The following is a 26,351-nucleotide window of genomic DNA, read 5'->3' as shown; positions in this document are numbered from 1 at the left end:
GAACGCCTTGACTCTTTTTTCATTTCTTACCATGATGTTTAACTGGTTGCATTGTATTCCCACCTTTTGTATTTTCTTGTCATTATTTGGATGTATGCAAAATATTGAAAGATTAATACAAAGAAAATAGGTTTTGTACTTACTTGGCCTCAGGTATATCTATTGTTCTTGAAAACACGAAGTTTTGTTTGAATGAGTCCTAGATTTGTGGTCATTGGTCAAAATAGTAATTTTCATTTTAAAATCTTATGAAATGTCTTTATTAGATGAGTATGATAAATTCAGAGTTTATAAAATCATTGGTTGTGATGGTTTTGGTATTTTTGCCAATCATGGAGGATATAAATGTCAATTGTTCTTTTGATTCCTTTAGAGTCATCCCTAGTGCCCTGGTATTGGAAGACTGTTATCTGCTTGGGTCTTAGGACTTTTAGGAAGATTTTGCCATTCATAGTTTATACTCTTGCGAGCCAGGTATTTTTTTAACTTTTGTTTACCCTTAGTGCCCCTTGTGCCAATTACAATTTTCATCAAATCTGATTTCCATAATTTTGCGTATCGATGTCCTTTTTGGGATTTTCATCATGTCGGTGGCTTTGATATTGTCATAATCTGATTCTTTTACTCATAGCGCCTTTCAGATTTTCATTATGCCTTTCCAGACTATGCTTGTATTTTTTGGATTTTTACATTACAGTTCTTGCTCGAAGTCTTTGTGTTTTTGTGGCTTGGTGACTCAAGTTGAACTGCGAGATCAGCGACTCTACTCTTGTAGTGACACTCTTTCTTGGGTAATAGATCTAGATTCCCCTCTTGAGTTTGTTGATAAATATTCGTGGTTCGACAACTCAAGTTGAGTTACGAGATAGGTTACTCTACACTTCGAGTACTCTTTTTTTTCGAATATCCGACCTGGATTCCCCTCTCGAGTCTTCCAACAACTAACAAGACTTTGAGATTCGGATCAAGTCACAAGATCATTGGTGCTGCCATTATAATTGTGTTGCCTTAGAACATTCCCTAATTAGAAAGAACTTTTGTTGGGACGAAATGTTGGCTTCGGCTAATGGTAGTGAAAAGATACAAAAGGGTTAAAATTAAGGTCCTAGTTTATCTGAAGTGGGTAAGACATGGGGTTCATCTATTTTTATTTTGAAAAGGTGATCTATGTCTCCTCCCAATGTCTCTAAAACTTGTTTATGTTGGAGATTTGGGTCGAGCTCAAATCAAGTATCTAAGCTTTTGACTGTTTTGATTTTTTTGTATTTTTAGCCGTTCACAGTTTATCCTCATGCGGGCCAGGAGTACTTTGATGATTTGTTCTTGATTTTCTGATTTTTTTTTCTTTTTGTTTCTTTTTGTTTTCTTCTTTGTTTTGTGATTGTTGACTTGTCCCAGTCTTAGCTTAAGAAATGAACGTGATGGCTCAAAAGGGCTTACTAGGGTGTGATAGTTAGTTTAGGATATCAAAGATGGCCTTTCCTCATCTCAGAGTCAAGTCTCAGGCGTAATATATTTTGACAGTGTCAACATTGAACGGTTGAGGAAAGACTTGTCCATCTATTACTATAAGGTTCAGAGTTCCTCCTGTGATTACCTTTTTCATAATAAATGGTCCCTCATAGTTTGATCAAAACTTTTCCCTGGCATCTTCTTGGATTGGCAAAATTTTCTTCAAAACAAGGTCACCTGGTGAAAAATCTCTAGACTTGACTTTCTTATTGTAGGTACGAGCTATTCATCATTGATTGATCTGTCCATGGCAAATGGCTGCAAGGCACTTCTCTTCAATCAGATTCAGTTAATCAAATCGATCTTGAATCCATTCAGTTTCATTTAACTCTGCTTCTTTTAAGATCCGGAGGGAGGGAATCTCAACCTCGACGGGTAAGACTGCTTCCATTCCGTACACCAATGAATATGGAGTTGTCCCAGTTGAAGTCCTGAATGAGGTTCGAAAGGCATGAAGTGCAAAAGACAACATGTCGTGCCAATCCTTGTATGTAACAACCATTTTCTTGATAATTCTCTTAATGTTCTTGTTGGCTACCTCAACAACTCCGTTCATTTTAGGTCTATAAGGTATAGAATTGTAATGAGTGATCTGGAAGTCTTCGCACATCTTGATCATATCCTTTTTCCTAAAGTTCTTGACATTATTTGTTACTAATCCGCTGGGAAGCCCATATCTGTAAATAATGTTGTTCTTGACAAACTTTAGGACGTTGTTTTTCGGGACATTGGCATATGAAGCTACATCTACCCATTTAATAAAGTAGTCGATAGCAACGAGGATGAAGCGATGCCTATTTACAGCTTTTGACGAGATTTACCTGATAACGTCCATGCCCCAAAGTGAGAAGGGCCGAGGGGTGGTCATGTTATACAGTTCTGAAGGTGGAATATTGATCTTGTTGGCATAAATCTGACATAGGTGGCATTTGCAGATGTGCTGATAGCAGTCATTCTCCATCGTTGACCAATAGTATCCCATCTTTATGATCTTCTTGGTTAGCATGAGACCATTCATGTGGGGTCCACAGACTCCCCCATGTACAGTTTCAATTAGTCGTTTTACTTCTGTTTCTGCTACACTGGATTAGGACTTCATGATGTGATTTTTTGTATAGAATACTATTGCTCAAGAAGAATTGGCCTTCTAATTTCTGAATGGTCCTACGATCATTTGGGGTTGCATCAGATGGGAGGATTCGATCTTTGAGGTATGCCTTGATATCCGAGTACCATGACTTTTTTTCAGGTTCTTCTACTTTGACAGGTAGACAGTAAGTTGGCTCATCTTGAATTCCTATCTCAATGGGGTCGATAACTAGATTTTCTAAAATACTAATCATGGAAGCAAGTGTTGCTAGTGCATCAATAAATTGATTATCAGCTTTCGGCATGTATGTGAATGAAATCCTATTAAAGCTTGAACTTAACCCTTTGAGATACTCATAGTAAGGGATCAATCTCTATTCTCGGGTCTTCTATTCCCCAGTCGTCTGATAGACTACTAAGATTGATTATCTGAAAACGTCGATTTCATCCATCTCAAGATCCAATGCTGCTTTCAGCCCTGTTATGCACGCTTCATATTCAGCATCGTTGTTAGAACAGTGAAACTTCAATCTAATGGTAATTGGTACATGGGACCCATCTGGCTTGATCAAAACTGCCTCTATTCCATTCTCTTTCTGATTAGTTGCTCCGTTGAAATACATTTTCGAATCAAGTTCTTCATCATCATCCTCAATCTCGATAAATAGTATGCCTTCATTAGGAAAGTTTGTCTTCAACGGCTCGTATGCTCGGCTAGGGGGTCGGCGATGGCCTGCCCTTTGATGACTTTTTTAGTGACATAGGTGATGTTAAACTCAGATAACAGTAGTTGCCATTTTGCAGTGCGACCTGTTAGCGTGGGTTTCTCGAAAGGAACTATAGGGAGTCCATCCTGGTGATAAGCATAGTCGAGTAACTGAGCAAATAGTGATGCAGTCATTGAGATGCCCAGACTAATGAGTAGTAAGTCTTCTCAAGAGTTGAGTATTTTGGTTTGTACTTAGTAAATTTGTTGCTAAGATAGTAGATGGTCTGTTCATTCCATCCTGATTCATCATGTTGTCTTAGTACACACCCCAATGATGTCTCTTGCACTAAGATGTACATAAGTAGAGGTCGCCTTAGTGTAGGAGGGATAAAGACTGGTGGATTGAGTAGATATTGTTTGATTTTGTCGAATGCTTCCTGACAGTCCTTGTTCCACTTCTTTGGCGTGTCCTTCATGAGTAGCTTGAAAATTGGCTCACATATAGGCGTGATCTAAGCAATAAATCTACTAATATACTGTATTCTCCCCAAGAATATCGGAACATCTCTCTAAAATGGGTGATTTCATCTCGAGGATATACTTGGTTTTTGCCAGATCTATCTCTATGCCTCTTTTGCTGACAATGAACCTTAGTAGCTTGCCCGATGTTGTCCTGAATAGACATTTTACTAGGTTGAGCCTTAAACTATACTTCCTCAGCCAATCGAACAACTTCTTTAGATTCAACAGATGTTCTTCTTTAATATCGGATTTAGCAATCATGTCGTCTACATAAACTTTCATTTCCTTATGAATCATGTCATGGAATAAAACGGTCATTGCCCATTGGTAAGTCGCCTATGTGTTCTTTAACCTAAATGACATTACTTTGTAGTGGAAAGTACCCCATGACGTGATGAATATAGTCTTTTCCTAGTCTTCTTCTGTCATTTTTATCTGATTATAGCCTAACAAGCCATCTATGACCGAGAACATGTCGTGCCCTACTGTACTATCGACTAGAGTGTCAATGTGTGGTAGTGAAAAATCACCCTTAGGACTGACCCCTTTTCAAGTCTCGGTAGTCAACATACATTCGTACCTTCTTATTTTTTTGGGTACTAGGACAACATTAGCCAACCATTCAGGATAAGTAGAGACTGCGAAGAATCCGACTTTGAACTGTTTCATGACCTTATCCTTGACCTTGAGGGTCCATTCTGACTTTAGTCTTCTCAGTTTTTATTTAATTAGCTTACTTCCCGGAGTGATTGGCAGTTTGTGGACCACAAGATTAGTGTCTAGCCTAGGCATATCTCTGTATGACCATGCAAAGACGTCTTAATATTTTTGTAAGAGGTCGATCATTTCTTCCTTTTGCTACGGTGTTAATAAAGCTCCGATCTTGACGATTCGTGAGTCTTCTTCGGTACCAAGATTGATTGAATCTATATCCTCAATGTTTGGCTGAACACCTTTCTCATGACGTTCTACCAAGTCTTTGAATTCTTTGGGGGGGTACACCATTTCGTCCTCAAACTCTTCTTCAATCCTCATAAGGTCAAAGTCGAGTTTAAGATCAAAATCGTACTCTTCCTTTTCAAATTCCGTTTTATCCAGGTACTCATTTGATTGAAACAGATCCCTTGAAAACTCTTTTTTTTATTTTTGAAAAATATCTATTTTTTTGTAATTTTGAAAGGTTTTTTATTTTTTTGATTTTTGATAAATTTTTGATTTTTTGGTTTTTTGAAAAATATTTGATTTTTTTCTTTTTGGATACCTAAAATAAGAAGAACAATCATGCAAATTTGTTAGTAAAGATAGGGAGCCCTCAAAACAGTCTTTCCCTAAGGATGAGGGCTCGTTATGATCATTGGGCAAATTAGATTTGTCTAATGGCATTTTTTTAGGCCTAGACAGCCTCAAGGCTAACGGGAATTCTTCCCAATTGTTCAAGACTTCCCCTTCTCTGAGGGGACGGATGAGATGAGAAATCGATTTGTTTGATGGTTTGGTCAGTGGTTTAAAGAGGACCATTATCTCCAATTGATCTTTGTTAAGTTGGGGCATAGTCCTTCCCAAGTTTGGTGGGATGATGACTGATACCCAGTCGAGGCCAATGGGGAAGGGTGATTCTTTCTCTTGGTTCGCGGTGATTTCCATTTTTATAGGCTCTTGGGTAGTCTTTGATAGACTTTCGTTGGAATCCCCATTGAATAAGACATCAATGCCTTCCATGAAGGAGGGTTGGGACACCACAACATATTCTTCTTGAATGTGCTGGGGTTTGAAACTTACTACTCTCGACTTTCTAATTTGCTTTGTCAACAGTTTTTCTGGTAGACTGTCGGGTTTGGGTTGAGATTTTGGGAAGCTGACACTAATATGAGAAACTCTGCCCAGATTCCAGACATTTGGTTCACAGTTTTATTTTCTGGCTAATCGAAGTTACTTCTTTTTTGTCGTACATATCTGATATGTCCTTTTTCGTGGGCCTGAACCCCAAACCAAAATAAGGAGTGTGCTTCTTTGCTTCAACTAGCGTAACTTTCCCTTTTCCTCCCGGTCTCAACCTTTGTTTGGGTCGATAACCTACTTTTTTCAAAACCCGTTCGATCATCAGATTTGCCATTGATAACTCTACTTTCTCCCTTTCTTTCCCATTTGCAACATGATTAACAACAGCAAACTGATAGGAGCGGTACAACGTTTTATCCTTCGTCATCTCTATGTTGATAAAGGGAACGTCTGGAGCGCTCTCAGCCAGGATAAGATTCTCTGCTAAGACAGATATCATCATCTGCCCCATGATAAATTTGAATATTTGGTGCTAAGAGGAAGGCACTGTCCCAGCAATATGGATTCACAGACTGTCCAATAGTAAGTTGAAGGTTGTCGGTATTTTCATGACCTCAAACGTTATTTCAAATGTATATGAGCCTATTGTGATTGGTAGGTCTACTTCCCCAAGAGAATCCCTTCTTGAATTGTCGAAACCTCGATCAACCTTGTTGTTGGGTTTGACATGCGACCAGTTGGCATTGAGCTTGAGAAATGTTTCAAGAGGATAGACATTGAGGGCCAAGCCACTATCAATTAATATCCTAGCTACCATCATGCCCTTGCACATGACCTTATTTAGCAGTTTCACGTGCCCCCGTCCCTCTGGCACGAATTCGTTTTCTGTAAAGATGATGGGATTGGGAGCCATGATTTGACCAACCGTTTGTTCTAGTTGTGCGGGCGAAGTGGTTGTAGGTATATGCCATTTCCCCAGAATTTTTAGCAATACTTCTTGGTGCTCTTCTGATTTCTGTAAAAGATCCAAAATACTGATTTGAGCCGATTGTTTGTTCAGCTGGTCCACTATATTATGCTCACTCTTATGAATGAGCTTAGTGAAGTCTGTAGCCTCTTTATCCGATACCTTCGCCTCCTATTTTCTTTGTCGTCCTCATTCATCTTGCCCTTCCCCTTTTCTTTTCTTCTCTCCTTGTTCTTTGTCCCCTTTGCTATTTTTTTTGCCTTTTCTCTGATGCTTACCCCTTTTACTAGTACCCTCTAACACCTCCCTACTTTTGTCATATGGCCAATGTCAACCACCATGGCCTTTTTCATGGTCTCAACCCTTGCAATCATGGTTATGGTGGGTCTCGTAGCTCCAAGGAATTGTTGGTTGGAACTATAGGGGATTGGTAAGTGAGCGTATGGTCATTAGAGGTGGGTCAGGTTTTACATTGAGAATGAGGGGTGGTGGTGATGATTTAGATACGATGTGATAGAAGGAGTTACGTGAGGAGTTGATGAAGTGTATGGAATGACGAGTAGTGGACGTGAGGATGAGGTGTATGATATATGAAGGGGGGTCGAGTCATATTTTTTTGACTTGGCAATGAGTAAGGTATGATGAGAGGTGAACGGGTAGCAGTATTTTGATGAGTGGGATGGATGGTGAGATCAACCATTCTAAGAGGTAATTGTGTGTTTCAAGGTAGATTTGTCCTGTAATGGTTGACTGTGTTAACCGTAGACATTTCTACTTTTTTTGTTAAGTGGACCCTGATTTTTACCTCGATAGAGGCTATCAAATTTGATGGATTGAAGTCGAGTTCCTCGTAAATGACATGCACCCTGTGCCCATCTCCCCCTCCATTGTAGTGTGTAGAGGGTTTTGATTGATGTTTTATTGATGAGTGAGATTTGCCGGCCCATCCAATATGAGTACTTTCTTGTCTATCAAATTCTACACCTGGTGCTTGAATTGCTAGCATTGATATGTAGAGTGCCCTAGTGCACCCATATGAAATTCATAGAACAAGTTGGGGTTATACCCTGGTCCTTTAACAGCATCGAGATTTGGTGGACGTTTTGTAAGATATTCTCCTCTCGGTAAGATTGGCAGTAATTCTGATAGTGTCATAGATAACCTGGTAAACACTCTGTTTACCCTGTTGGGTCGTGCCTGCTGGTTTTACCTGTATAGTGGTGCCTGCTGTGCGATTGGTGGAAGATTTTCCCTAAATTGATTTTGAGGTGCAAGGTTCCAAGCTGGTGGTAGTGTCAGAGCCCATGAAGTTGACGGCGCTTGTGGTCTTGGTGTCGGTGAAGGGATGAAGAGGGGTCGGTTTGGCTGTACGTTGTTGACTTGTGTTTCTTCCCTCTTCTTCCCCATAGGCACGACTTTCTCTGAGAAGAGATTCTTACTATTGCCTCTAGATTTGTAAAATTAAAAATCATACCAGTTCGGATCCCGTCCTCGACCCGATCTACTACTTGTACCAGATTCGAGAATGTGCCTATGGTGTACCCCACCAGATGAGTATAAAGGCGTACCCTAGTGTCGAAATAAACATGGTGTTCATATCTTACTCGGTCATTGCAGGCCTTACTTGTGAGGCTGACTCTCGCTACCTCTGTACATTCTCTTTCACTGTTTCTCTCTATTTTCTTGTCATCTTAGCCATGTCGTTCTGATGTAGACCAACATCCATATTGAATCAGTAATTGTGCCAGAACATTTCTGCCAGGTCTTGTCAATTTTTAATGAAAGTATGACCCAACTCGGAGAACCATTTGAGTGTCAGCCCCGTTAAGCTTCTGTGGAACAAAGGCACCAATGGCCTGTCGTCCTCGTCATATTGGCACATAGATCCGCAATATAATTTCAAGTGTGATAGTGGGCACCCCACTCCATTATACTTTTTGAACTTCAGATACTTGAACTTGACTAGTAATTGAGCATTGGAATAGAAACAGAGGTCCTTGAATCGAGTTCCACTCATAGTATTAAGGCATTTCATCCTCCTCATTTCTTTTTATAGAGGCTCGATTTGTTGAGCCAAATTTTTATCTGTTGCACTTTTGGCCTCTGTGGCCCTGTACTTGCATTCGTCATCATAAATGACCATAGGGGGTGGTCGATTATGTGGAATATAGAGTGGGGGCCTTTGGTACTCCGCAACTGTAGGAGGCATAGTGGTCTGTGGTCCTGTGGAGGTTGCTCAGGTAAGTTTTAATTTGACCCCGATGCATGGTACTGTATTATCTGGGCCTGTATGATGCTGGCATTGGCTAACACAATAGTTAACATTTTTTCCTGCCTCTCAGTCATTTTTAGTAATGCCGCTATCCTTACATCAACATATGATGTTTTGGCCGCTGTGGGTTGTGCTGGTTCAGAAGAACTCATGGTGACGGTGGAAGATCGGAGAAAATATGGAAGTACCTTTGACTGCTTATATTTCTTTCGTTTGGACACCTGTAGGTACAGAAGACCAAGCATTACTATCTTTGTTTATAAGAAGAAAATGCATGATGTTTTATTAGGTCGGGTAAAGTTATTTATTATTATAAGGTAAATGAATTTTAAAGAAAAAGTAGTTTCTCGGCATGGAGCCAGTATCAACGTGGAATTGGTGAAATATTTTGAAAAAAAATTACATCAGCATAGAGCTGGTATCGACACGGAGTCAGTAGAATATTTTGAAAAAGGGAATTTCATAAGCACGGAACTGGCATCGACCCGGAGCCGATAAAAATATTTTGAGTAAAGAATTACATCAACACGGAGTTGGTATCAATACGGAGTTGGCATCAACACGGAGTTGGTATCAGCGCGGAGCTGGTATTGACATGGCATCGGTAAAATAATTTTAAAAAAATAATTACACCAACATGGAGCTGGCATCATCACGGAGTTAGCATCAACACGGGATTGGCATCAGCACGGAGCTAGCATCGACACGGAGTCGGTGAAACATTTTGAAAAAGTAATTTCATCAACATGGAGTTGGCATCGAGACAGAGTCGGTAAAATATTTTAAAAAAAATTACATCAACACGGAGCTGGCATCGACACGGAGTCGATAAAATATTTTGAAAAAGTAATTTCATCAATACGGAGCTGGTATCGACACGGAGTCGGTAAATCATTTTAAAAAAATAATTACATCAGCACGGAGCTAGTATCGACATGACATTGGTAAAATATTTGAAAAAAATAATTACATCAGTACGGAGCTGGCATCGACACGGAGTCGGTAAAACACTTTGAAAAATTAGATTTTTGTGAGCAAATCGAGTGGGAAGAGTACACGTTTTTTGTTAGCTTCCAATTGAGTTCTATGAAATCAAGGTTGGCCAATTAGATCCCAAGGGAATAGGTGGCACACGATGCTTTCGTAGGGGCATTCTTAAATCATCTCATTTCCTTGAATAGACGTAGTCTATCCCCTCGTATCAACAGGGTAAGATCGTTTTTAGGCACCGACTTTGATCAAAGACTACAACGGATGCTTTTAAAATTTTTTTTTTTAAAGATTGAATTCATTCGAGTTGATTGATTGGTTGTTAGTCTTGTTAGATCATAGATGGATCATGGACTTGGTTCGATATGGGTCGTGGTCCCGATTTGTAGTGGATTTGGGTCGTGGACCTAGTTGAAATGGATCTGGGTAGTAGACTCGGTTGAAATGGATGTGGGTGGGGGGACCTAATCTTGCTTGGATATGGATCGAATCACGGGATTGGTTTGATTGGAGAAAATTCGCATATCTCTCTTCTTATTTTTTTCGAAAATGATTGGTGGGAGGCTTGAGGAGACTTGATGGTGCTTGTCCCCAAGTTTCGAGATCGATTGGTTGGCCAGATTGCGCAACAAGCCTAATTGAGGCCCAAGTCTTAACCTATCTCAATTTCGCTTATTGACGAATTTTTTTTGGGTGGTATTGACGCTTAAACAGCAAGTGGGAACTCTATCATTTGGTCTGTTGTCAAGTTTCGCACAGGTCCGTTTCCAAGGCACGGGTGGAACTATCATTGTCTCATCTGTACTTTGAACATGGTTGAAACCTTCACTATTTCATCTGTGTTTCCAGAACGGATGGGACATGCGATGTTCCATCCGTGCTTTTAACCCGGTTAGAATGCCCATTGTTCCATTTGTGTTTCCAGAATGGATGAAACACTCACTGTTTCACCCGTGTTTCCAGAACGGATGAGACACATTTATGTCTATCCGTTTCAGGGACACGGATCAGAAAGAAATCCAGTTCCTGAACCTTCACAAAAACTGGTTCCCTGGTTCATGTTTTGAACGTCCCTCACTAGTTGTTGTTTTAATCACTCACTTACTTTTTTTTATTATTATTATGATGTAATGTGCATTCCTCCTTTTTACCTAAGGGAAGATGGAAAGGAAACAAAATAAAACCTACGATCTAATTGCCTCTTTTAGGCTTACAATTTGGGCTTTGAGGTCCGAATACACATACACATTGCTTCGGGGGTCGATTGTAAACTTGAAAACTTGAGTCCTAGCATTGTCTAATCGGGCACATGCATGCGGTTAGTAGGTGGCTTTACGGTTACTTGATCTTCAAACGTCAATGCATACCGGAGTACACACGGCATTGGTTGGTGATAGGATTTGATATGTTCATCCCTGATACTTGAAATAACGATCTTAAGTCGTAGAACTACTAGGCACCGGGACTAAATATATTGAGGGTGGGGTGGTTTGTGCAATGGGGCTATGCTCGTAAGTGCACGTGCAACAAGATTTTTTATTTTTTATTTTTTTATTTTTTTTTCATCGACCCCCTTACAACACATGCAATGAAAAGCATCGAAAGTAAATAAATATTACAACTTGGACATGTGAAAAAAAAATAAAAAAATAAAAAAAAACATAAGAAACAAACAACAAACAAACAATGTTAGTAAATAGAAATTATTTTTTTCAAAATGATTGAGTTGTCATGAGGAATGAACCATGATCCCTAGTGGATTCGCCAGCTATAGATACATGGTTCTCGATTATGAAAGCCACATCTACTAAGGTTTGGAGTCGTCACCATTCATGTTGTAAGATGGTGTGAATGGTCACCCGATGTATCTTTTTAGAAAAATATCATTTTTGTCGTTTAGTGACTCTTGATGGATAAGATACCGGTCAACCTCGAGATCGGGGTTGCTCGATTGGGGAAAGGGAAGGTGTTAGGCCCCCTTTTCTCCCTGCCAAGTGGCAGTAATCTCAACTTAACTCGGTCATTTTGATTAAAAAATACGCAAAACAAATTGCACGTGTCGTGCATTTGTACCCTAAGTAAGGACTTGTTTTTTACTTTAGCTTGTACGAATCATCTCATTGAAATAGATGATCCTAAAGAGCATTAGCCGTAGACGTAGTTGATATTAAAAAAAATGTTGGTTAAAGTTTTGAATCCATTCTCATAGGTTGAAAAGAATCCGAATTCCAACTTGCCTCAAAATAGTTTTTTAGGATTAAAATCGATTTTATTTTTGAAAGGGGTTACAATCTTTATACTTTCAACCGGACCGAAGTCCAATCTACCAGAGATAAGGAAGAGAAGTATTACATCTTAGAGGCCTTTTAAAACAAAATAAATAGAGGAGGGGAATAATAGAAAAATGAGATGGAGAGGATAGAGAAGAAGAGGGGGGGAATGTGATTCTGTTGACCCACATTGAAGCTTCTCTTTTCTTTTTTCCTTCTTTTTCTATGTCTTCTTGAGTCCTTAGTGATTTAGAAAAATGTCCCCCTTTTTTTGTTTGTTTGTTTTGTGTAATTGAAAGAGTAAAGAAGAGTTGATGAGAGAATTAAAATGAGTGTAGTATTTTTTTGTTATGAGACTTGGTAACCTTTTTTGGAAGGGGATGGGGGGTATTTATAAGTGTTGGGAGTATATTTTGGGGGGTATAATGGGATGAAAGGTTGAAAAAGAGTAGAATGGTTAGGGATTGAATGTGAGGGGTATGTAATTTTGAATAGATAGGAGAGTAATTATGTAATGGAAGAAATGGGTGGTGTCTTGATCCAAATGGTTTTGATCTTACCCAAACCATTTGGGTAGAGTTTTTGGTGAGATGAGTGATAGAGAATAGTGGTGTAAGGGGTTAGGTATTTGGCTGAGTGTTAGGTTGGTTGAGGAGGTAGGGTGTTTAGATTAGGGTAATGGGTTGTGTAAGAGGTTGGTTAGTTGGTTGGATTTTGAGGAGATGATGACATGTGGCAAATGGAGATGGGAGAGTAAGGTGATGAGATTGATTGATTGGTGAAGGTGGTTGTTTGATTAGAGAGGAAGAGTGTGGGTTGGTTTTGTGAGAATGATTTTGTACGGAATGATGAGGGTGGTGTGGGTTGTGATGTGAGTTGGTGGAGTGTTTTAAGGAAAGGTGATGGATTAGGGTGTAGAGGATATGGGTTGTGATGTGGGTGGTTGATTGAGTAAGAGAAGAGTGATAGGGTAGGATATGGGTTGAGGTGATTTTTGGAGAAAGGTGCGATAGTAGATGAATTGTTTAAAGAAAGGTGATGGGGACAGGTGATTGGATGAGGGAGGTATGAGGGGACATGTGTCACCTTGTGATGATAAAAGTAGTGATTGGTTGATGTGGGTGTTGGTTTGTGGGTTAGGGTTATGGGTAGGGGTTTATGGGCTTTGTAGTGTTGGGCTTGGGCTTTGGAAGTGGTTTAGGGTTTTAGGAATTGGTTGGGGGTTATTTTGGAAATGGTTTTGAGAGTGTAGGTTGGTTTTAGTTTTTAGGTGATATGGAATTGAATTTGGGTTAGGTGGTAAGATGAAATATGTATTTTATGTGAATTACCGGTTCGTTGGCTTTGAACGGGCTTAAGGTTATTTTGGATTGGGAGGCGGAATGGTGGGTGTAGAACAAATGGTAAGCATCCCAACTTTCATTAATTTTTTTGAGATTTTGCAAATCATTGTATTGATCAAAGTGCCATGTGTTGGCGAATTGGACTTATTTGGCCCGTTAGCGAATTTTATCGAAAATTAGGTATTCTTAATTTCAAGAGTGGAGCGGTAAAGGTTGGGAAAATATAGGGCAGGCCGAGTCCCTTTTGGTGGGATCACTAGACCATTAGGAAGTCTTAGGGGCCTCGTTTTGATAAAATACCATATTCTAATGATTCGGGCCTTCGAGGCCCATTGGCCAAGTTTAGTTTATTGGAAAACTACTATTTTTAGGCCCTTTCGAGTGGAGGCCTGTTCAAATTGCGATGTCTACAGAAAGCATTCCGTTAAAGTTCTCAAATTCAAGATGCAAAAGGAAATAAATAAACACGGGAAGCCTCGCAATCCTCACTTGCATATTTCGAACAAGTCAAGAGAGCTCAATATCATGATAAGATGTTTTATATTAAAAATGAGTAGAAGTACTTCGCTATGATGTATAATAATCTTCCATCTACTTAATATAAAAAATGAGCAAAAGTACTTTGTTAAGATGCATAAAAAAAACAGCAATTTAAAACATTTAAATTCAAGGAATCTTTTTATATAGGAAATTCATTTTTCCTATTGATATTCTACTACTAATCAAATCCAAAATTAAAAAGAAAGGTCAATCCCTAATATAGAAAAATCACAGTATGCGTGAGAAAGGTAAGATGTATAATAATCTTACTGGGTACTTAGGGTTAGGAACTGCCGAGGATCTTCAATGGATGGAGCCGCCGCCACATTCATATCGCCTCCAATGAACCCACCACCACCTCTTGAGCCACGTCCCCGACCACGTCTTCTTGGGCTGTAATACCTCTCCTTTCAACAAACTTTAGAAACTCATTTATGCTCACTGACTACAAGCACAATAACAAGTTTAAATAAATATAACAAATCAGTATGGAAGACATCGACCAAACATCAGCTACGAATATTAACAAATGCTCAAGAAGAAAATAGAGAGAGAAGTAAAAAATATGCATCAAAATATATTTTAATACCAAAGTTGTCTAAACATTATGAATCTAAAAAGTATTTAGTGTTTCTTGATATGGTCTTAGAAATTAAACCATTGTAATGAACTAATTATTTAAGCTTCTAAGTGTTTTTGATAAATGAGAAGACCTAGTGTAATATGAATGCCAGTGTAATCTAGGAATCATCTAAGAGAAACAACATATGACACAAAGTTTCTAGAATAAGAATTCTATGATACTCACAAAGGCCCACAAGCTTTATGTCTATATTAAATGATACATTTACGAACATATTGATCAATAATTCATTATTAATATGAATTATGGACATTTTTTTTTATTATGCTCTGTCTAAATTCACAAAAAAGTCAAAAGACAAAATCAAGGTCTAGGCTAATGTAGGTTTCTGTCATGATTTTGGATCCCAACTTTTGCAAGAATTTGAAAGCCAATTGTGTGGAAAACATTTTTTCAGCCGAAAAGTGCTTTTCAGCAAAAAGTTAAAAGCTTCGAAACACTGCGGCAAAGTACAACTTTTAATTAGTAGCTCATAGAAGTCTAAAAACATCTCCTCTTATAATCAACTCTAAAGTAAGAAAGATCAGGAGTGATCTTTCAAGTTTGACAAAATGGGCTGAAACAGACACTCCACCCTCTGGAGGGGCTCAAACCTTCCCTTTAAGCAAACCTTCTTTCAAAGCAATCTTTTGGTTGTACCTCTTCCTTAATTGCTTTGTTTTCTCTCAGATTCACCATTCTCCAATTTGACAAGTTGTTTTATGAGAATGGCAAGTGAATTCAATCCGAGCAAACGCTGTTATGACCTTAGCATGTCGAAGAGAACCAAAAAACCATTGATGATGCTTGAAGGGCCCGATCAATCTTCTTCTTCTACAGATGTTTTCAAAGAATCCAAGGACGGCATTGGAGAGTTGAAACATGATCAGCAAACCGAAGGCGGGGATTCACTTGGCGAGAACTTCATGGAAGAAGAGAAGAATCTCCAATTGGTGACAATGCAGCATGGAGGGAGTGTGGAGGGTATCAAGTTTGGTAGGATGATGAATCGTTATTTTAAAGTCTTCAGTCATTTGATCAAGATTAAGCGAGATCCTCGCCTGTGGGCCCAGAAAAAGCCTGTTCTTCAATTAACGATGTAGGATCTAATCAGGCTTCACCTATTATGCATTTTGTCTCTCATATTATTTTCCTATACATAATTATGTGTTCGGAGTGGGGTGCTGGTGATGCCTTTTGGTGGTTTAAATTTAAATTCTCTGTATATGTAATTTAAAGCCATCTCGGCCTAGAGCTTTGTTCCATTTTACATTTTTAATCAAATAAAAAATCTCTCTCACCAAAAGCCCTTTCCAATAATTTAAGATTCTTCAAAGTGATACAATTAAATTCGAGAGCTGCTATTGGCAGCCCAAATTTTACATCATACACCCCAATTAAAAAAAATTAATAATAAATGAAGGGGTGAAAATAAGTAAAGTTAGGGTGCCAATAGAAGCTCTTTCGTTTTTCTTTTTTTTTATAGTGTGTGTGCTAGATTTCTATTTTTTGGGTTTAAGATTTTATATGAGCCTAATCACATCTGTAAACAGCCACTAAAAATGTTTGAATGAGTGTTATAATGTTTTGTAATGTGAGATTATAATTTGAGCGAAGCCTTTGTAATGTTGCTAGAGTATTTTTGTTAGGAATGTGCCTTAGAAAAGTTTTTTTTTTTTTTTAATATTTATAGACTTTCACTTCTTGGAGATTATAAATTTGAATACGATTCTAGTTTTTTTACATTACACCATTTATTATTATTATCATTATTATTATTTTTATTTTTATAATCGGGTATTCTTATAGATAGGGGACCAGGGTCATACCTGGGCTTTGCCCAATCCATAGAGCATGTTCTTGTCCAAGCTCTAGTCCCGGCTCACGTGCAATGCCCGCACATCACACCTGCCAGGTAAGTGAGGGTGCGCCCTCACGGATGGCCCTGAAGAATTAATGCTCATATTGGGTATCGAGCTCACAATCTACGAGTATTAACCTCTTATCGGTCTGAAATTCCCATTGAGCAAACCCATCAGTGTTTACACCATTTATTATTTCATCATGATTATGAGTACTTGACTAAACATCATTGCCCATAGGATGTATTGTAGGTTGATTATGTGATTGGCTTAGGGTTAACACGAGGATATAATCAACCAGTCCCTTGCACCTAAAAGGGTCACAACTTTGGATGAAGGTTGGCACTTCATTTACGAGGTTGCCACAATGTTATGATTTTAATGAATAAAATCAAGAATTTGTTTTTTCTAACTATTTCATATCATATATATATAGGGTGGCATTCTGAGGCCCTAAAGTGAGCCAAACATTGTGCCAACAATTTTTTAATGTATGGGTTAGAAGTTTCAGAATGGGCTGATTTTTTCTAAGGATGATCTCTACGATGAGGAGATCATTCTCACCAAAAATCAACCCATTCCAAAACTTCTAATCCCATCAAAAGTGATTTACAAAAATCGGACGGTCCACGATTCTTCAACTTGTAAACTAGGGTTAAAAGTTTCGGAATGAGCTGATTTTTGGTGAGGATGATCTTTCCATTGTAGAGATCATCCTCACAAAAAATCAGCCCATTCTGATACTTATAACCTTTGTTTTGAAAAATGTTTGGCACAATGTTTGACTCTTTTAGGGCCTCCAAATGCTCCCCATATATATATATGGGTGGCGTTCAAGGGCCAACTTTTTAGCAAACTTTTTGGCAAAACATTTTTCAAAACATGGGTTATAGGTTTTGGAATGGGCTGATTTTTGGTGAAGATGATCTCTACGGTGAGGAGATCATCCTCACAAAAAATCAGCCCATTCCAAAACTTCTAACCCATGTTTACAAGTTGAAAAATCGTGGACCGTCCATTTTTTATAAACTGGTTTTGATGGGGTTAGAAGTTTTGGAATGGGCTGATTTTTGGTGAGGATGATCTCCTCACCGTAGAGATCATCCTCACCAAAAATCAGCCCATTCCAAAACCTCTAACCCATGTTTTGAAAAATGTTTTGCCAAAAAGTTTGCTAAAAAGTTGGCCCTTGAACGCCCCCCTATATATATATATATATATATATGGGAAATGTTAAGCACCCTAAGTTTTACCACACATTTTAACAAACGTTTTTTGTCCTACATGGGTTAGAAGTTTTGGAATGGGCTGATTTTTGGTGAGGATGATCTCTATGATTAGAAGATCATCCTCCCCAAAAATCAGCCCATTCCGAAATGTTTAGCCCCATGTTTACACTTTGAAAAATCGTGGACCGTCCACTTTTTGTAAACCATTTTTGATGGGGTTAGAAGTTTTGGAATGAACTGATTTTTGGTGAAGATGATCTCCTCACCATAGAGATCATCCTCACCAAAAATCAGCCCATTTCAAAACTTCTAACTCATGTAAGACAAAACACGTTTGTTAAAGTGTGTGATAAAGCTTAGGGTGCTGAACGGGACCCTATATATATATATATATATATGGGTCCCGTTCGCCACCCTTAGTTTTACCACACACTTTAACAAACACGTTTTGTCTTACATGGGTTAGAAGTTTCGGAATGAGCTGATTTTTGGTGAGGATGATCTCTATGGTGAGGAGATCATCCTCACCAAAAATCAGCTCATTCCAAAACTTCTAACCCCATCAAAATTGACTTACAAAAAATGGACGGTCCACGATTTTTCAACGTGTAAACATGGGGCTAAACATTTCGGAATGGGCTGATTTTTGGGGAGGATGATCTTCTAATCATAGAGATCATCCTCACCAAAAATCAGCTCATTCCAAAACTTCTAACCCATGTAGGACAAAAAACGTTTGTTAAAATGTGTGGTAAAACTTAGGGTGCTGAACATTTCCCTATATATATAGAGTAGCGTTCAATGGCAAACTTTTTGGCAAAACATTTTTCAAAACATGAGTTAGAGGTTTTGGAATTGGCTGATTTTTGGTGAGGATGATCTCTACGGTGAGGAGATCATCATCACCAAAAATCAGCCCATTCCAAAAATTCTAACCCCATCAAAAACAGCTTACAAAAAATGGACGGTCCACAATTTTTCAGCTTGTAAACATGGGTTAGAAGTTTTGGAATGGGCTGATTTTTGGTGAGGATGATCTCCTCACCATAGAGATCATCCTCACCAAAAATCAGCCCATTCCAAAACCTCTAACTCATGTTTTGAAAAATGTTTTGCCAAAAAGTTTGCTAAAAAGTTGGCCATTGAACGCCCCCCTATATATATATATATATATATATATATATATATATGGGAATTGTTCAACACCCTACACTTTACCCTATGCTTTACCAAACATGTTTTGTCCTACATGGGTTAGAAGTTTTGGAATGGGCTGATTTTTGGTGAGGATGATCTTTACGATTAGAAGATGATCCTCACCAAAAATCAGCCAATTCTGAAATTTCTAGCCCCATGTTTACAAGTTAAAAAATCGTGGACCGTCCATTTTTTGTAAACCATTTTTTATGAGGTTAGAAGTTTTGGAATGGGCTGATTTTTGGTGAGGATGATCTCCTCACCATAGAGATTATCCTCACCAAAAATCAGCCTATTCCAAAACTTCTAACCCATGTAGGACAAAACATGTTTGGTAAAGCGTAGGGTGGCGAACGGGGACCCTATATATATATAGGGTCCCCGTTCGCCACCCTAAACTTTACCCTACACTTTAACAAACGTGTTTTGTCCTACATGGGTTAGAAGTTTTGGAATAAGCTAATTTTTGGTGAGGATGTTCTCTATGGTGAGGAGATCATCCTCACCAAAAATCAGCCCATTCCAAAACTTCTAACTCCATAAAAAATGGTTTGCAAAAAATGGACGGTTCACGATTTATCAACTTGTAAATATGGGGCTAAATTTTTTGGAATGGGCTGAGTTTTGGTGAGGATGATCTTCTAATCATAGAGATCATCCTCACCAAAAATCAACCCATTCCAAAACTTCTAACCCATGTAAGACAAAACACGTTTGTTAAAGTGTAGGGTAAAGCTTAGGGTGTTGAACATTTCCCATATATATATATATATATATATATATAGAGAGAGAGAGAGAGAGAGAGAGAGAGAGAGAGTGTGTGTGCCAACTATTTAGCCACCACGTTTTGGCTTACATGGGTTAGAAGTTTTGGACTGGGATGATTTTTTATGAGGATGATTTCTATGATGAGGAGGTCATCCTAACCAAAACTCAGTCCATTCCAAAATTCCTAACCCCATCAAAAGTGGTTTACTAAAAATGGGCGGTCCATGATTCTTCAACTCATAAACATGGGGTTAGAAGTATTGGAATGGGTTGATTTTTGGCGAGGATGATCTCCTCATCATATAGATCATCTTTACCAAAAATCAACCGATTCTGAAACTTCTAACCCATGTAAGACAAAACGTGTTGGCCAAATAGTTGGAACCCGAATGGGACCCATATATATATATATGGGTAGCGTTCGATAGATAATCTTATGGGGATAATGTTGGGAGAAATTTTTTTGTCCGATATGGCTTCAAAGATTCAAATTGGGTTGATTTTTTGCGAGGATGATCTCTATGGTGAGGAAATCATCCTCACAAAAAATCTACTCAATTTGGAACTTCTAACTCCATTAAAAATGATTTATAAATTAATGATAAAAATTAACAATCCACAATTCTTCAACTTTAGAAACCACTTTTGATGGAGTTGGAAGTTTCAGATTGGGCTGATTTTTTGTGAGGATGATTTCGTTACCATATTGATCATGCTCACAAAAAATTAGCTAATCCAAAACTTTTAAGCCATATATGACAAATTTTGTCTCCCAACGTTGTCCCTCTAAAGTTGTTTGCCGAACGTTCCCCAATATATATGTTGTAGAGGGTAAAATCGATATTTCACCAGGACCCTACACATTCCTTGATTAGTACAATGATCAAGAGTGTAGGAAAGAGATTGCCAAAGGGAAATGGTACTCAGATTAGCCTAGTAGTCCAAACCTACCTAATAGGAGGACAAGAAAAAGATAGATGTCTCCCCTGATGAGGGTAGAGCGAACCAATGTAACCGCACAGATCTCGATCCATTTGTGCTAGACTCTAAGATCTAAGAAAAATCCCAAGAACCCAGGGGCGTAAGAAGTTTAATTATAATTTGGTTAACATCCCTATGATCAGATCCTAGATTACCAAAAATCATAGAGGAAACCCGATTCTTTGGGAAATCATATATAAAGGAGGAAGAAACAAGAGAGGGTTTTTAGGCTCTTTTTCCAACCGAGCTAATAATCAAAAATTTTTTTGTACATTTCTAACTTGATCGTTGGAGGATTATTAACATGTACCATATTGTTGCCATCATGGAGGAGTAAGGAGCATCGTGACGGAGTAATAGAGTTAAGTAGCTAAAGGTAAGCTCACAACTACCTCTACAAATTGGCACCGACTGTGGGAAATTTTTAGTTCCATATTTTGTTAATTGTAAGACTTAGTTGTGTGTCAGACCAATTTGTATGAGAAGACGCTGAAGATTTCAAGAAAGTCGCTTAACCTCAGACACCTTGATAAAACGTTTTATATTTGTGTACACAAAGCCTAAAAGAAAATGAAACCACCTAAACCATTCTCCAACAGTTAGATTATTGTTAGGTCGACTAATATTAGTAAGTACATCTTATTTCCCGACCCATTCGTTCATCAAAACTTTTAGGAGCCAAAAATGGTTTGTTGGGATCCAAAATGGCTTAAAGGGTATTTTGATAATTTTACACCCCTTGGGCCATCATCCATCCCTTGGTGAGATTTTTGGGATCTTAGATTGGTAAGATCTACAAAATCTCTGAATCATTTGATCACCAAACTTCCTGAGAGTTGAAAATGGCCCAAAAGTGCATTTTGACAATTTTACTAATGTCAACTGTTAAAATTACCAGGGCTACCAATAAAATTACCAGAGCCACCTGTAGCAAGCATGCATTTCCATGTCCCTACTGTTTTTCACTCACGGTAACACGGATTTTGGTCCGATAGAACTAGTAGACCAAATGACTTGATCCCGAAAGTCAAAAATATGATCATTGGAGCCACCAATGTCACCGATAAATATCACAGCGCCACCGATAGGTCTCCCTTGATCTCCAAGTGTATTTAAAACTCATCTATTGAGTTCATTTGTGGATGAATCAAACCTAGAGGACTTTTGCTCTCCCTTCATCATACTTGGAGAGCATTCTCTACACACATGAGAGTCTAATTTAGGTGAATCCCCTTTCAACTTTCCTAGACCTCTTATTTGATCCCATTCCCACCATCAAATCTCACCTTACAAACACATTGGTACATTCATGGAGTATAGAGCAAAAGGAGAAGATGGAAGGAGTGGTCACAAGAAGCCGACGAACTCAAAAGCTTGATTAGAAGATCCAATCGTTGAAATGCACTTGTGAGCTTAAGAACTTGAAGAACTCAAGATCACTATAGACACCCCCTTTTTGCCTAGGCCAAGCTTAAGAACACAAAAAACCTTCTGAGAAAGGACTTGATCTAAGGTGTAATTCAGGAAGGTTCAAAAACCCAATTTTCAAGTAACCACGAGGTCTCAAGGCTATTTTCAAATTCTGGACTTAGGCCTGGTTGTACCTCATTCTTGGCCAAGCTTAAATTTAGGCTTGGTTGTACCTCACCCTTGGCCAAGCTTAATTTTAAGCCTAGAAGTACCTCAACCTTGTCCAAACTTATTTACTTGCCTGGCCAAGGGAGACCATGGTCAGGATCACTTTTTGCTTGGTCCAAGGGTGACCCACGGCCAGGTTTATTTTTGTTTAGGCCTTGGTTCACTTAAAGCCAATTTTGTTGGGCAGTTAAGGGTCTATGTGTGCTCAAAAATTTTAATGGATAATTACCATTTGAACCCCCTCTTTAATGACTTTTCACCCAAGAAATCTCTCCCTTTTATACTCTTTTACCCTTCCTCTAACTGTCCAATAATCCCACTACTTTGGTTTTTTTTATAATTTTCTTATTCTTTCAAGGTCAAATGTTGGTCCCCATATGAACGTAATTAATACACTAACCCCATATTTTTAGAAACAAAGGGAGGTAGATTACTCTTATGCTCTCCTAGCTTATCCTCAATCCTAGAAGGTTCTTTGTAATTTGACCAAATTCCATGGTTTGTGACAATTTTACCCAACATATAAAATTCTCTAGAACTTCTGAGAAAAGACATTCTTAATCCTAAGTTGATAGAAAGCTAACTAGGCTAAGTGACCTTAATGTCCAAAACCCAAATTTATATTTACATGCCATCTAGTCTAGTTCAGTTCTTTAGGATTTAACCAAAGCTAATGCCTTAAGACCGTTTTAATCTTCCCATAGTATTCTCTAGAACATGTTATCTTTTATAATCTTATCATTTGATCATCATGATTGCTTAGACTCATAGGATTGTAAAAGAAAATCAAGGACTCTTTGATGGGGGTGTTTGTTGTCTTTCATTGAGATTCTATTGAAAATATAGAGAACTCTAAGATTTATGACAAGTTTATTCCCAAGGGTCCCCTAAAATCCTATAAATAGGACTCCTATCCAAGGCAAATGAAAAGAAGAGCTTGAGTGATCAAAATATTCTATCCAAGTATCTCCTCAAAAGCCTATAGCCTACCAAAACTCTGTCCAATTCCTTTTTCAAACACCCAAGAAGCCTTAACCACGAAAAAAAAAGAAAGAAGAAGGAGAGACCAAGACGGGTGTAGTTGCAATTTTTCGATTCTTCTCATGTAATCCCCTTCTAAACCTTCCTTTTTTATTTACTCCCCTTTTTACATTTAAGCAAGTTTATTTTTAAGCTTTCTTTGTTTTTAACAATGTAGATTTTAGTTTGCTTTTGTTTGAGACTTGGAGGTAGAGAGTAAAACCTCCTAGAGGTAATCTCCTCCTATAAGCCCTCAATAATCTCTTAAAAACATTAGAGTAATTGTTCTTTGTTTATTTATTTTCCTTGTAATCTTTAAATTTTTAGTGTAAATGTACTTTATTTTCTTTAAATTCCTTGGAAATTTAAATTCGTAGAATAGATACAATCTTGTTTTCTTTCTTAATGGCTTAAGAGCTAGAGAATAATCTTTTCTTAGAGGTAATCTTCTATTTCTAAGTCTATTATATGCATACATTATGTACACACACATCACACTAGCTTTTCTAAAATGACTAAGTGTCAAAGGTGGGGATCTATCTAGATCTACACCTAACTCTCTAAGCTAAAAAAGAATCCCATCGAGGACACAACTCTTGCATAAGGTCCCTAGTCTATCTATGGTGGTGTCCAACTCACAGACACCTCTTAAAGGCTAAACCAACAAAAATATATTTCCAAGTGAGCACATAACTCCCTAAAAGAGTTTTGGGATCCAAGAAAGTGAAATCCATGTGGATTTTCACAAAAATTCTAGGCTCATAAAAAGTTTCAGCAAGCATCTTATTTCATTTTTAACTTGCTCATTATTTTTATTTGTTATTTTTTTTTATAGAAATAACCTATAGTCAATTCTCTTCAAATTTTCTATAACTTCCTCTATCTTTAAAACCTAAAACAAAAAATTTATAATCTCACCTTTGATGAATCATTGGTAATAGTCTTAGGATGGGAGAAACAAGGTGCCTAACATATTCCTTATCCTTGAATCTAGTTCTTTTATCATAGAATTTCTAGGAAGACCTTTTCCTTATATTTTGGATATGAGAGTCACTACAAACGAAATAAAAAATATATAGATTTTAAAACAATCTTTTTATGGTGCCTATTCACACTTTTATTGAATGGCGGCGTAGATGAGTCCAAACCCCAAAGTTTTCGAAGCTCACGTATCTACAGCTTGGTGACTCCATTATGGATAACGAGGGTTCAAACCAAAATTTTAATGACCATTGGTGTTGATTTAGAAAACTAACTTGCTGTTCTTTTCTTGTACCTAACATTTTCTTACTTCCTTTGTGTTCTTTTTCTTAGCAGAGAATGTTTGTAATAATTTGGGATTGATTTTGCTTATTTTTGTAGGGAAGTTTTGCTTGCAAAGTTGGTACACTTGTTTTTAAATGCACTTGTGCATTCTCGATCATAGTTAATTCATAAATCACTAGTCCTATAAAAACTCTCTAGCCCCGGATCCAAATAATCTTACGCCTTGACATAGCTCACCTTAAGATACAAAGATGAAAATATCCAACTCAATCACCAACATATGAAACACTAGCTTCGGCTTGTGTGGATGTTTGAAAATTTGAGAACCTTCAACTTACCTAACGACAATCATGCATAGCCTTTGATTAGAGGTTTAGGGCACGTTTTGAAAAAAAAAACTCCCAATGAATTGTGTGCTAACTCCTTAAAGTAATGTAAGTTTAAGTTGACCCACAAAGGTCAAGTTGTAAGGTTTTGTTCCAATGATCCATGTAATAGAATAGGATATCCCACCTTTAATAAGGGGGGATTTTCTCATTTTTTCACTTTTTTAAGCCTTAAAAGATACTTCCGATTGACCTAAACTTTCCAAAGTCAATTTTCAACTTGAAGAGGGCACAAACCCAACAAAAGAAGTTGAAAACAAATGTTGGGAAGGATTAATTTTGCAATAAAAAAAGTTTTAGTCCGTAGGTCAAAATAAATTTTGTAGGTCCACAACTAACCTTTGGCTAGGGAAAAGCTTTTGCATGGTCGTACCTTACCCTTGGCTAGGGCAAAAGTTTTTCCTGGCTATACCTTATCCTTGGTTAGGGCAAATATTTTACCTGGCCATACCTAACCCTTGGCCAGGCAATATTTTAGCCTAAAATGGCCTTCCCCACAGTCAAAAGTGATTTTTGGTATTATCTACCCTCACCCCCAGCCAAAATAAATGTTTGGCCAAGCTTTAACTTCACCCCAATTGACCAGAACAGAACCTTGACTTTTTTCCATTCTTTTGGCTTCTTGTGGTGAGTCTAAATCCAAATCAAGTGTGTTTTCACATTCCCACTTAGTGTTGAGCCGATGGTTCATTAGTGTCGAGGACCACCTTACTCTTAGGTCCAAACTTGAAGCCCATTGAAGTTTTCTTGCTCTCTTCAAGTATTAAAAGTACCCTTAATCTGCAGGGTGTGTGGATCCGCTTTTGATTTTTGGGGGTTTGGGAGTCGCCACCTAGTTATTATAGTCTAGGAACCTAATCATGACTCTAAACAAATGAATATCACTAATTTACGAAAAAGAAACTACGGGTCCGGGGATCACGTTACGGGGTTGGAATGTGTTAGACACTAACCTCGCCTGGCAAACGCCAATCTCTACTATTTTTCAAAAAAGATTACATTGGTAAAAGACCTAAAGCCAATATAAAAAAAGTATACCTAGATGATCACAATAATTTGTTCCCTCAGAATTGGTGGAGAGACTCCTCGTATGAGATTCCTTGTTTTGTTTCCGTCATTGGATCTGCTTTTGATCTTCAAGTTGAGGTATCTAGATTTGATTATTTTCTGTATTTTTTTGAAAGGTTTCTGGGTGCCTTTTTAGTAAAAACTGGGGTTTGGATGATAGGTAGGGAGTTAGGGCTTCAAAATTAGGGTATGGAGAAGACTAGGGAGACTTTTTTAACCTATTTTTTCTAAGGTTTATCTTTGACCTGCGAGATTGGGTTGTCGAGACTCCTATTTATAGATTTTTTGGAAGAGTTAGTGTTTAATTAGGTTTTTTTTAGA

General features: G+C 38.0%; 1 protein-coding gene across 1 annotated transcript; it reads right to left on the bottom strand.

Moving 5' to 3' along the window:
- Positions 1 to 2,561: 2,561 nt before the first annotated feature.
- On the bottom strand, positions 2,562 to 2,906 carry LOC147400352 (uncharacterized). The gene has a single exon (XM_086444570.1). It carries the CDS (start codon positions 2,904 to 2,906, stop codon positions 2,562 to 2,564), a length of 345 nt encoding a protein of 114 aa, XP_086300696.1.
- Between the last annotated feature and the right edge of the window lie 23,445 nt (positions 2,907 to 26,351).

Source organism: Akebia trifoliata, chromosome 6, assembly GCF_017979445.1.
Source record: "Akebia trifoliata isolate Shusen 1 chromosome 6, ASM1797944v1, whole genome shotgun sequence".
In the NCBI taxonomy this organism is placed as follows: Eukaryota; Viridiplantae; Streptophyta; class Magnoliopsida; order Ranunculales; family Lardizabalaceae; genus Akebia; species Akebia trifoliata.
The sequence above is the reverse complement of the archived record's forward strand: the minus strand, read 5'-3'. Positions and strand labels throughout refer to the sequence as shown.